This window comes from Magallana gigas, chromosome 7, assembly GCF_963853765.1.
Source record: "Magallana gigas chromosome 7, xbMagGiga1.1, whole genome shotgun sequence".
NCBI classification, from domain to species: domain Eukaryota; kingdom Metazoa; phylum Mollusca; class Bivalvia; order Ostreida; family Ostreidae; genus Magallana; species Magallana gigas.
Window position 1 is genome coordinate 53,460,837 of NC_088859.1, and position 13,254 is coordinate 53,474,090.

At 38.4% G+C, this 13,254-nt stretch overlaps 1 protein-coding gene across 1 annotated transcript; it reads left to right on the forward strand.

The window, feature by feature from the left end:
- The first annotated feature begins 3,465 nt into the window (after nt 1-3,465).
- Nucleotides 3,466-7,985, forward strand: LOC136269953 (uncharacterized). The gene is made up of 4 exons (XM_066065887.1): nt 3,466-4,255; nt 5,341-5,865; nt 6,082-7,822; nt 7,964-7,985. The coding sequence occupies exons 1-4, from the start codon at nt 3,466-3,468 to the stop codon at nt 7,983-7,985; spliced, it is 3,078 nt and encodes a 1,025-aa protein (XP_065921959.1).
- Nucleotides 7,986-13,254: the final 5,269 nt, after the last annotated feature.

The following is a 13,254-nucleotide window of genomic DNA, read 5'->3' on the forward strand; positions in this document are numbered from 1 at the left end:
TGGACAGAAAACACTTGGCCAGCAAATATGTACTCTCCGCTGCTGCCTTGTACTCCGCTGCCATCGTCGTATCTTTTTCAAATACCAATTAGTGGTAAACAAAAGATGATAGATTTTTTCAGAGCTACATTTTATATAAGTGTTTATTATTTAAATTATATCTTACCAATACTTGTGGCAATATCCTTAAATTAACCATTGCTTTCTTAAGGAGGATACTCTTCTTTGGGGGTTCCTCGTCAGAGGAGGAGTCCAACTCAGAGAGACAGAGTCCTTGTCATCGTCACCCTCCTCCTCTGAGGACTCTAGTAATGGGGTCTGACATGTCTGTTCTGATTTATATAACAGATATATTTTTAAAAAAATTAAAATATAAAATAATATTTGAACTTGGAACAATTATTTATCTTGGAAGTGTACCTTCTTTCTCCAGGAGTAGGTCATTTTTTCCTTTGTTGTATGAATACTGTAACTCATCACCGATCTCAATATCTGTTATAGCGAAAATTCCCACCCTTCGGATATTAGAGATATCCATCACCTTTGTCGTTGCTTTCCCTTCAGTGGAATCATTTTCGAGTCGACCAAGGGAGTCGTCCTACGATGTAATTTAATTCACGTATACAATTTTAAGAGATGATTCTAATGTCCAGATTCAATCTAAAAAAATCCTACCAATATTTCGATCCCTTAAACTCAAACTTGAGAATGTATGCCCCACGGCCAGGGTCCTGCTTACATAGAATCCCCCGGTATTCCATGAGGAAGTCCCCGCGACTAAATTTTCTCTGTGCAAATACTCCTCGTCCTTAAAGTATCAGAGATGTGATTTATTTCAAAATATACCAGAGAAAACAACAAAATGTAATTTATTTGTTTAATGTATGCATCATTACCTTTTACACTGTCTACAACTGTAACTTCAAAACCTCTCTGGTCTCGATGCAAAAAACATACTTCATTATTACCACATCTTGGCGAGTTCTTTGGGCTCTTAATATGCTCATCTAAAATATATTTAACAGGAAATAACTGTAAGTTATTTATGTCATGATGTATAACGTTCAGATATTGCCATTCATTGTTTATAACAGTAAATTCTTCATATCATGTGTAACAGTAACATACACCAAGACTGACATGGTATTGTGACACACACCTTTACCCACACTATATATCATGTTGCGGAAGACCGACACAATAACATGCCAGTCTTCGAAACATGATATATTGAATATAGGTGTGTGTCACAATAACATGTCCATCTTCCGCAACATGATATGTAGAATGCGTGTAGGTGTGTGTCACAATTACATGTCAGTCTTATATATATATCAATATGATATATAGAATGTGTGTAGGTGTGTATCACAATAACATGTCAGTCTTATATATATATATCAATATGATATATCGAATGCGTATAGGTGTGTGTCACAATAAGATATCCGTCTTTCTCAACATAGTATGTGTATCAAAGTATCATGTCCTCTATTAATATTTTAGACAGGAGGAAAGTGACTAGGAAGAAGAGTGGAAGGAGGAAGCTGAGGCCGGGTTTGAGAAGGGAGACACCGGATCAAGCTGGAAACAACGAAGGAAACCACAATTTGTTTACTCAATAGTTTGTTAGACATAAGGTAGAGACAAAAATAACTTACAAAAATCATTTACAGATCCTATCATCCGGTCCTTCTATGCATGGATGTGCAGACTGGAAAAGAATAGATACAACCGGGTTGCACGCCAGCATTGCAACCAGGTGTTCATCATTTAGTCAACAATTGACCAATACAGAACAGGCCACAAGAGGGACAGAGAAGCTTAGGAGATGGGCAAAGTCATTGCATTTGGATATCCAGAGGAGACACGTGGAACAGCGTGTAAAAGACGATGGTAACCAGAATCAATAAAAAAGACATGTCAATACAATATTCAAACAAGGGCATGGCAAAGCGGAGCATCCCTTCGCCAAATGATATATTGGTGGGAGATGCATTACTTAGTATATACTTGTTATTGAAGAGACCAAATATTTATCATCTTAAAACATCTGTAAATAAAACTATTTCGTTATTCCTATCCCTATTCCCGCTCTGTGGTATATCCGGAAGGGGGGGGGGGGGGGGTACATTTACGTGATTGTACAATTCCTCCCATTACTAGCGAAAACAAAACACCACAAATGTTTTAAACTTTAGTAATTTTTAGTTTCTTTCTCTGTTCAGTGACATTGTAACAAACTAAAATTCGTTGTGTAAAATTATAATTCCCCTTGGTTCGCCTTTTCGGTTTATCCTTTGCAGTGCCCCTTGTTTTAATACTTTGACCCTTGGTTACCGTGGTAACATATCAATCCTGTGGGGAGCCCCTCGTTGATACCTTAAATAGTTGGTAAAAGTATGCACTGGTAGTACCCGGGAACATCAGCCGATAGACGTGGTCGTCATCCTGTCTAGTGCTCAGGGGCCTGTTTTAGAAAAACATCAGGTATTTAAACAACCCATTTTTATACGTTTTAACCACACGTGTTTGAATAGGTTTTCGGTAGTATGTTTTTCTTTTTGTTTATTTTATCAGGGTCTTTTCTGCCTTGTTTTGCTGTAAATTTCCCCGTCCCTACATAACGTCAATACCTGTCAGGGAAGGAGGGTTCTTGGGTGCTGAAATATTTCCGGCTCCTGTACTTATGAGTAGCCGTTTCCATTTTCATGGGATAATTTATAGAGACCGCTGTTCTACAGTGAGTGAGTGAACTACGGCGGCCCTTTCGACACATCTCTAAAACTACTTATGAATTTATACCTGAGGGTGATCCTCGCAGTTTTACCAATTTATAATCGTCAATGCAGATACGTGCTTTAACTTAACATTGTGAAAGTTTGATATTTATATAATTTGTGTCATTTGAAAACTTATATTCTGCTTATTGAGTTTATTGAAAGAAACCTCCAATCAGCGTGGACGAGGCCATGGGTTATTTACATTTCCAAGGAAAACTTTCGTCTAATGAAGCCTCGATAGACCTGTGCAGTATGTGAACTTTCTACATGTACTTCAACTTAGTTCTGGTGGTTGCCGATATACCTAAACCTGACTGTAACCACGTGTTCACCTGAGGGTTCTTCAACACCACGTGCACCGGAACCGGGCTGACTAAATAGACTTTTTCCTTCCTTTCATTATTTAATTTGTATATTTTTGTTTGTTTGGTTTTTTTCTCGTTGAATTTTCTGTTTAATTTAATTTTATTTTGTTATTAGATATTTTGTTAAAAATTTCATACTTGTTCTGTTGATTTATGTAAGTTCATCAGGATGCATAATCACACATCCTTACAAATGGTGGCAGCGGTGGGATGCATCTGAGCTTGCATAAATCAAAAGATTTTCTTGTGTTTGCATGTTAGAAATTTTGACTTTGATAGTTCTTATTTTTGTATGTTTCAGTGCATAAACTTTCACAATGTCACATATGCCGAAATGGATGACCGAGCTTATCACGAAAGGGTCAAGCGTCAAGGACTGTTTAGAACTTGAGAAAGTAAGGTTAGCTCATGAAAGAGAGGAGCGTCAAGCTAAGAGAGATAGAGATAAGTGGGAGGCTGAGAAAGAGATTAAGTTGAAAGAGTTAGCTCTTAAAGAAAGAGAGTTAGAAACTGGTCCCTCCCCTCAGAGTGTTCAAACTCCTAGTGTAAAGTTGCCCAAATTTGAAGGTCAAGACCCTGATGTTTTTCTAAAATCATATGAGAAAATAGCGGGCTTACAAAAATGGGATAAATCTCAATGGGCGGTTCGTTTAGTCCCCATGCTATCGGGTAAAGCTCTTGAGGCCTATTCTAGATTGTCAGATGAGGAGAGTGATAATTACGATGCTATTAAAACTGCTATTCTGAAAAGGTATGAATTGACTTCAGAGGCTTATCGGGATAAGTTTAGGAAGTGTAGACAGTTCAGTGATGAGTCATTTAAAGATTTTGTTGTTCTTGCAGAAAGGTTCTTTCACCATTGGTGTGATAGGGAGGATATTGGGTCAGACTATGAATTGTTGTTTGATTTGATTTTGAGAGAACAGGTGATAGGAAGTGGTTTAAATGCTTTGCAATTGTGGGTTCGTGAGCATACTCCAAAGTCTATCAAAGATGTTATAACTTTGTCGGAGTCATTTCAGGTTGCACATAAAGGCAGTAATGCAGGTGGTGGACGAGGTAACGCAGGGGAAAAGCCGGGTCCCAGACCAAATAAGTTTGTTTCAGGTCAGTTCCAAAGGGGTAAGCATGTCTCGCCATCAGAGCAAAGTAAAACATGTTACAAGTGTAACCGGGTAAGACTTATTGCGCCATATTGTCCTTTGCGTAGTACATATCAGTCGAAACCTCCTTTTAATCAAAACCCAGGGAATCAAAAGTCGAAAGAGCGGTTTGGTTTGTGTCTTGATGAAAATATGATAGTTTCTGATCAGGATGATGGTGTTCATGAGAATAAGATGGTTGTTAAGTTGTCTGGCGTATCAGCTACTGATGAGTCTAGTCTTGAAACATGTTGTGAATCGGGTCTAGATTTGGTAAGTGGGGAAGTTGGTGAAAAAGTTGTCTCAGTTTTGAGGGACACTGGATGTTCCACCGTGTTTGTTAATAGTAAGTAGCTGCAGGACTGTAGCTCCCGGTCTGAAAAAAATCGGATGGACGACCTGTGAGCTACAGTGCCTCCCATAGTAAAAAACTGCAATTTACGGCGCACAAAAAAATGCGCTAGGTTTTGACTGATTAATCTCATTTACGATCATATTCTGTACAAATATTTAATCCCAAAAAATTCCTCGAACATTTTACTACAGATATTGTCACTTCACTTGCCTCTGATATTCTTTTAAACACCATCCCCAGCCCTGTCAATTAAAGTGGTGCAAGTTTGTTTACATTTAAAAATGGCGACTCTCGATCTCGACGTAAATTAACATACTTCATTTTCCGAGGTCGGTTATCATGTTTAAGAGAAAGTCTGAGGCAAGTAAAGTGATGATATCAGTAGTAAATTTGCTGAAGAATTTTATGGTTCTAATTATTTTTACAGAATTTGTGTGAAAATAAGGTTAATAAGTCCAACCTTAGCGCAATTTTTCGTGCGCCGTAAATTGCAGTTTTTTACTATGGGAGGCACTGTAGCTCCCAGGTCGTCCATCCGAATTTTTTCAGACCGGGAGCTACAGTCCTGCAGCTAAATAGTAAGTTGGTTTCAGATGATGAAAAAACGGGGAGAACAAAAGTAATTACTTTGGCCGATGGTACAAGGAGAACTTGCAGTGAGGCGATAGTAAGTGTGAAAACGCCATACATTTCAGGCAAGGTGCACGCGCTATGTCTTGACTCACCTTTTGCTGATGTAATTATTGGCAACAATGTAAGCATTGTAGTACCGAAAGAGGCAGCACCTTTGTCCATGATTGAGACTGCAGAAACAGTGGATGAAGAAGAATGTGGAGTTGTTCAAACTAGATTAGAGACAAGGAAACAGGAGGATGCAAAGAAACCAAAACTTGATGATTTGAAAGAAGTGGACACAGAACATGAAGGTATGTGGTGTAATAGAAAGAAATTGATCGAGCATCAGAAAACTGACGACAGCTTGAAATCGGTGTTAGAGATGGCCCAAAATGGTCCACATGAAGGAAAGTCTTATTTCATCCTGAAAAATGATTTACTGTATAGAGTTTTTGACTCAGACTCTGGCGAAAAGGTATTCCAGATTGTTGCTCCAAAGAAACTGCGCAGTAGTATTATGTCATTAGCTCACGACACGCCACTGGCTGGACATCTTGGAAACAAGAAAACAAGAGAAAGAATTATGAGAAACTTCTTTTGGCCAGGTATGTATATAGATATATCTCGGTATTGTAAGTCATGCTCTATTTGTCAAAAGGGGACGCAAAGAGGGAGAACGCCAAAAGCGAAACTGGTGCCAATTCCAAAGATCGACGTTCCATTTTCCAGAGTAGCGATTGATTTTGTCGGCCCATTAACGATGACGGAAAAGAAATACAGGTATATTCTGGTATGTATGGATTATGCCACTCGATTTCCAGAGGCTTTTCCGATGAAAAATCAAGACGCAGAAAGTGTGGCAAATGCGCTGATAGAAATGTTATCAAGCGTAGGTTTTCCTAAAGAAATTTTATCAGATCAGGGGACAAATTTTATGTCATCTCTCATATCAGAACTGTGCAAAATGCTCAAGGTCCGTAAGCTGTCAACTACCCCTTATCATCCCCAAGCAAACGGGCTAGTAGAAAGATTTAATGGGACTCTTAAACAGATGTTGAAAGCATATGCAGTTGTAGAGCCATTAAAATGGGATGTTCATTTACCATATGTACGTTTTGCCTATAGAGAGGTCCCGAACGAAACAACAGGTTTTACCCCATTTGAACTTCTTTATGCCAGACATGTCAGAGGCCCCCTGGACATATTAAAGGAGCGGTGGGAAGAACCAACCGAGGAACAAACGTCAGTTTTAAGTTACCTGATGGAAACCCGAGAACGGATGGAGACAGTACGTAAAATGGTTACAGATATGGAATCTCTAGCAAAGAAGAATCAGAAAAGATACTATGATAAAAACGTCAGAAACAGAAATTTTGAAGTAGGTCAAAAAGTCTTAGTTTTGTTGCCTACAAGCACTTCGAATCTATTGGCGCAGTGGAAAGGTCCGTATGAGGTGACACAAAAAGTAAGTCCTGTTGATTTCAAAGTGAGGTTGTCCAAAAGCAAAGAGACTGTTTACCATGTGAATATGCTGAAGGAATGGTTCGAGAGAGAGCCGGAGGAAAACAGTAAGTCTGAAATTATGGGATGTTTGAATGTTATTTCTATTTTAGCCAATGACGACGTTCAGATAGCAGACGACGTGGTGTCAGATAGAGTTCCGACCCTACAACAGACAGAATCAGCAACGGACGTACAGTATTCAACAAACCAGACTGCAGAGCAAATGGATCAGATTCAGAGGTTAGTTGAAGCATTTGGTGATATTTTTACAGATGTCCCCAAGAGAACGCATTTGATGAAACATTCATTGAAAACTTCTACGGAGGTGCCAATTCAGATGAAACCATATCCGATTCCCTATGCATTACAAAACAAAGTGAAGCGTGAGTTACAGCAAATGATGGACCTTGGTATCATTGAGGAAACGAACAGTCCGTATTCAGCACCAGTCGTCCTCATAAAGAAGAAAGACAACTCGCTGAAATTCATCAGCAAATTAGACCTCACAAAAGGATATTGGCAAGTACCATTTGACGATGACGCTAAGCGTAAAAGTGCATTTGTAACTCCATTTGGACATTTCAGTTTTACAGTTATGCCATTCGGAATGGTGAACGCACCGGCTACTTTTGTTAGACTGGTAAGCAAAGTTCTTACAGGGCTGGATGATTTCACGGAGGCATTCATTGATGATATTGGTATCTATAGCAACACCTGGGAAGACCATCTTGAACATCTGAGAACAGTGTTTGAAGCCTTGAGAAAAGCAAACTTAGCAGCTCGACCGGCAAAATGTGAGTTTGGTTTTAATGAACTTTGTTTTCTTGGTCATACCATAGGGAGTGGGAAAATAAAACCGATGATGTCGAAAGTAGAAGCCATACAAAACTTTCCGATTCCAACTACAAAGAAAAAGGTAAAGTCTTTTCTAGGTATGATTGGGTTCTACCGGAAATTTATTCCAAACTTTGCCACAGTAGCACTTCCGCTTACAGACCTGACGAGAAGGAGAACGCCCAACAAGATCAAATGGACAGACGACCTTCAAAGAGTTGAAAGGTAAGTTACTATCAGAACCAGTTCTTCGAAGTCCAGACTTTAGCAGATCATTTATTTTGCGCACAGACGCAAGCGCACACGGTGCAGGCGCAGTACTAGAACAAGAGTTTGAAGATGGTAAGCATCCAATTTGCTTTTTAGGTCACCTGAGTCACTCAGGTGACCTATTGCAATTGGTCTTCGTCCGTCGTCGTGCGTCGTGCGTCGTGCGTTAACAATTTTACATTTTTAACTTCTTCTTGAAAACTACCAGGCCAATCGTTACCATTTTTGGTGTGAAGCATCTCTATGGTAAGAAGAATCTAAATTGTGAAATTTATGGCTCTACCACCCCTGGGGTGCCACGGGCGGGGCCAAATATGCAAAAAAAGCCAAATTTTCAAAAATCTTCTTCTCTACTTCCACACATGTGAGGAAAAAACTGAATGCATGGTTATGATGTCCATGAGGCCCTCTACCAAAATTGTGAAATTTATGGCCCCTGGGTCAGGGGTTCTGGCTCTAGGGTGGGGCCAATATGGCCATATAGTAAAAATGTATTAAATCTTAGAAAATCTTCTTCTCTACTCCCATATATATTTGTTAAAAACTAAATGCATGGTTATGATGTCCATGAAGCCCTCTACCTTAATTGTGAAATTCATGACCCCTGGGTCAGGGGTTCAGGCTCTAGGGTGGGGCCAATATGGCCAAATAGTAAAAATGTATTAAATCTTAGAAAATCTTCTTCACTACTCCCATATATATTTGTTAAAAACTAAATGCATGATAATGATGTCCATGAAGCCCTCAACCTAAATTGTGAAATTCATGACCCCTCGGTCAGGGGTTCAGGCTCTAGGGTGGGGCCGATATGGCCAAATAGTAAAAATGTATTAAATCTTAGAAAATCTTCTTCTCTACTCCAGTATATATTTGTTAAAAACTAAATGCATGGTTATGATGTCCATGAGGCTCTTTACTAAAATTGTGAAATTCATGACCCCTTTGTTAGGTGTTCATGCTCTAGGGTGGGGCCAAGATGGCCATATAGTAAAAATGATTTAAATCTTAAAAAATCTTCTTCTCTACTCCCACACATGTGGGCAAAAAACTGAATACATGGTTATGATATCCACAATCTCCTTTACCTAAATTGTGAAATTCATGGCCCCTGGGTCAGGGGTTCCGGACATGGGGGGGGTGGGGGGGGGGCAATATGGCAATAAAGTGTTAATGCATATAATGTTTAAAAATCTTCTTCTCTATTCTCACACATCTGTATAAAAAAACCGACTAATAATTATGTTTACCAGGAAGTCCTCTACTGAAATTTTAATTTTCATGTCCCCTGGGATATGGGTTTTGACTCTAGGGCAGGGCCAAAATGGATGTATAGATGTTAATGCATATAACGTTAAAAAATTATCTTCTTTACTCCCACACACCTGAAAGGAAAACTAAATTCATTATTTTGTAGACCAGATCTTTTAGTTTTTCACCAAAATTATAGGTTTCACAGTTCTTTTTGAATTAAATGTGGTTGTCATTACAAATTTATAATTTTTCTACTCCAGTATGAAACCTAATTAATTAGATGCATATATGAGACTCCATGACAAGTTTGTGTATTGGATATATGCTACTCAGGTGACCGTTAAGGCCAATTGGCCTCTTGTTAAGCAAAAAGTTCAGTCCTGCTGAGAGAAATTATGCTGTTGTAGAAAAAGAGTGCCTAGCTATTGTGTGGGCGGTTCAGAGTCTCAGGGTGTATTTAGAAGGTAAACCATTTGAAATTGAGACTGATCATGCACCATTGCAGTGGTTACAGAGGTCAAAGCTATCTAATCAAAGATTGTTACGTTGGAGTCTTCTTTTGCAGGAGTTTGTGTTCTCGATTAGGTATATTCGTGGTACACAGAATTCAGTTGCAGACTCTTTGTCAAGAATGTGTTCGGATGATGCAATTGACTAATTATATGCTATAGCTTTGTGTCTGGATAAATATGGATTTATATAATGCATTTGTATATAGTTTGCGTTTGTTTATTTTCAATTTTAGTTTGTTGGTTTGGGTGGACTAAATGTTGTTTAGTCTTATGAGAGGGAGGTATGTAACAAACTAAAATTCGTTGTGTAAAATTATAATTCCCCTTGGTTCACCTTTTCGGTTTATCCTTTGGAGAGCCCCTTGTTTTAATACTTTGACCCTTGGTTACCGTGGTAACATATCAATCCTGTGGGGAGCCCCTCGTTGATACCTTAAATAGTTGGTAAAAGTATGCACTGGTAGTACCCGGGAACATCAGCCGATAGACGTGGTCGTCATCCCGTCTAGTGCTCAGGGGCCTGTTTTAGAAAAACATCAGGTATTTAAACAACCCATTTTTATACGTTTTAACCACACGTGTTTGAATAGGTTTTCGGTAGTATGTTTTTCTTTTTGTTTATTTTATCAGGGTCTTTTCTGCCTTGTTTTGCTGTAAATTTCCCCGTCCCTACATAACGTCAATACCTGTCAGGGAAGGAGGGTTCTTGGGTGCTGAAATATTTCCGGCTCCTGTATTTATGAGTAGCCGTTTCCATTTTCATGGGATAATTTATAGAGACTGCTGTTCTACAGTGAGTGAGTGAACTACGGCGGCCCTTTCGACACATCTCTAAAACTACTTATGAATTTATACCTGAGGGTGATCCTCGCAGTTTTACCAATTTATAATCGTCAATGCAGATACATGCTTTAACTTAACATTGTGAAAGTTTGATATTTATATAATTTGTGTCATTTGAAAACTTATATTCTGTATATTGAGTTTATTGAAAGAAACCTCCAATCAGCGTGGACGAGGCCATGGGTTATTTACATTTCCAAGGAAAACTTTCGTCTAATGAAGCCTCGATAGACCCGTGCGGTATGTGAACTTTCTACACGTACTTCAACTTAGTTCTGGTGGTTGCCGATATACCTAAACCTGACTGTAACCACGTGTTCACCTGAGGGTTCTTCAACACCACGTGCACCGGAACCGGGCTGACTAAATAGACTTTTTCCTTCCTTTCATTATTTAATTTGTATATTTTTGTTTGTTTGGTTTTTTTCTCGTTGAATTTTCTGTTTAATTTAATTTTATTTTGTTATTAGATATTTTGTTAAAAATTTCATACTTGTTCTGTTGATTAATGTAAGTTCATCAGGATGCATAATCACACATCCTCACAGACATGTTGCGCATTCAGACAATTAGTGTAGGCGATTATAAGTTTCATAATAAATATGAAACGTATCTAAGATTTAGCGATTTATAGTCTGCCCTATGAAAAAATTCGAGTTAACATGTCGCAATTTCAATCCCGAATTTTTAATAGAGTAGCGTTTCTACAGCGATCACCATGAAATGAATTCCCGGTTAACAATGGTGACGATATTCGTCAGAGTCTCATCTGAATTATAAGCCTGTTCTTATGTAGTTCGTGAAAGTCGGCCCGAAATTCGTCTCAGACGGCTGCTTGTTTGGACTAAATGTGGATGAACTTAATCTCTTGCTCGCATCAGTTTTTTTACGTCTTACTTCTTTCCTTCTTACTCTCCATTTCTACAAATTGTTTGTTTCTTACCTTAAAAAGGCCTAAGTCCAACAAAATATCAAGTTGTTGATTTGAACTGTTGTAATTAACGATAGTGTAAAGAAATTTTTATTATAGAATTACTTGAAAATGATTAGGATTTGTCCTTTAACCAAGCTTATAGAGTGTAAGAGGTTTGATAAACATGCATGCGAGGGTTTTCCTTGAATCTTGCTTAAAAGGTTGAAATGGACACACATACATACACACGCACAGCAGCAATGCTATATCCCCTTCGCAACAAGTTGCGCGAGGGGATGATAAAACACAAAATACAAAGCACATTGTTCAGTGACCTAAAACATATTGTTCTTTTCTAATAGAAGGAAGAATTGAGACTGCGGACATCGTCCAGTATCGTGAGAGTGAGGTGTACCGGCTGGCCAGAGACACCTTTGACAGAGAAGAAAGACAGGAGCAGGAAGGATATATTCCAGAGACGGACATCCTTGTTTGGAGGAACTTCCTGATCCTTAATACCTTAATCAGGAATGGGCAACGGGCTAGATCCAGGATGAGCACGTCGTCAATGGGTTAGGGTTAAAGCTGATTAGGGTAAGGGGTTAGGGTTAGGGTTATAGGGTTGATCATGTTACTAAAATAGAAATTGATATGATATTATTGTATTTTTAATTTGTCTTGTGTAGTCTCATTTTGATATTTGTCACTTTTGAAAGCCACATTGGGTATCCCTTTGAAAACAGAAATAATATATTATCGTTTGTAAAGTAAGTGTGTTTAATTATGATTCCGTGTACTGTATTTGAAAATTCACTTTTTGAGCAAATATCCTTCTCTCTTGGTGTCTTTATTGTTACACAAAGAGTCAACTTCCATCCAGTGTTGATTTATTGAAGTATTGATGCGATTTAAAATTAGTTAAGATAGAAATATAGCCGGTTGGAAAATTTCAAGGGTTAAAAGCAATTAAAAATACTGATTAAATTTTGTTTAATTGTTTGTGTTTTAGCAAATGAGTGTACATTATAGGGTGTGGAGCATTGGGTGTTGGGTCATTTTGTGTAAAAGTGAATGGCTGGTGAAGAGATTTGGTGGAAGGGCCTGAGATTTTATCATTATGACCTGACCCTCGCACCTTATAATCTGACTCTTTCTCCCTGCATGGTAACCCTACACCCTGACCCTAACCCTATATACTCTGACACTCGCATCCTACATAACGACTCTACACCCTTACGATAAAACCCTACACCCTGACCCTTATAATTAGGGTCTTCCGTTTCCAACGGAAGACCCTTTTGTTTTTCTTCGGTTTCTTTTTATTATTAAGGTCTTCCGTTTCCAACGGAAGACCTTATTGTTTTCGTTCTGTTTCTTTTTCTTCGCTATTTTTCTTTTTTTTCCAACAAATTTTGTGCACGCGATATCTCAAAAACGACTCCACCGATTTTCATGAAACTTTCAGACATGATAGATACTGATCTAAACTTTATACGTAATTTTTTATTTTGATGACGTCATTTCCGTTTTTGATATATTGACGTTTTAGCGATTTTCAGAGGGTCAGCTTGTCCTGGGATCTTCTCCTTAACGATTGAAGATATTGAGTTCAAACTTTCAGGGATTGTAGTCGAAAGATTGTAGATGTGTCTTTAGGCGTTCATTAGTGTCTGACTCAAAAGGCGCTGAAGCTCGCCTGGACCCGGAAATTGGGATTTTAAAAACGTCGTAATTTTTTCTGGTTTTCTTTGTTTATCTCTTTTCTAAAAAATATTTTTTATAAACATGTTATGTAAAATGTGTTACGAATTAAATGAACTTTCATTTGATATCAAGAAAAAGGGTCTGGCCCCTCAAATTAGGGAACA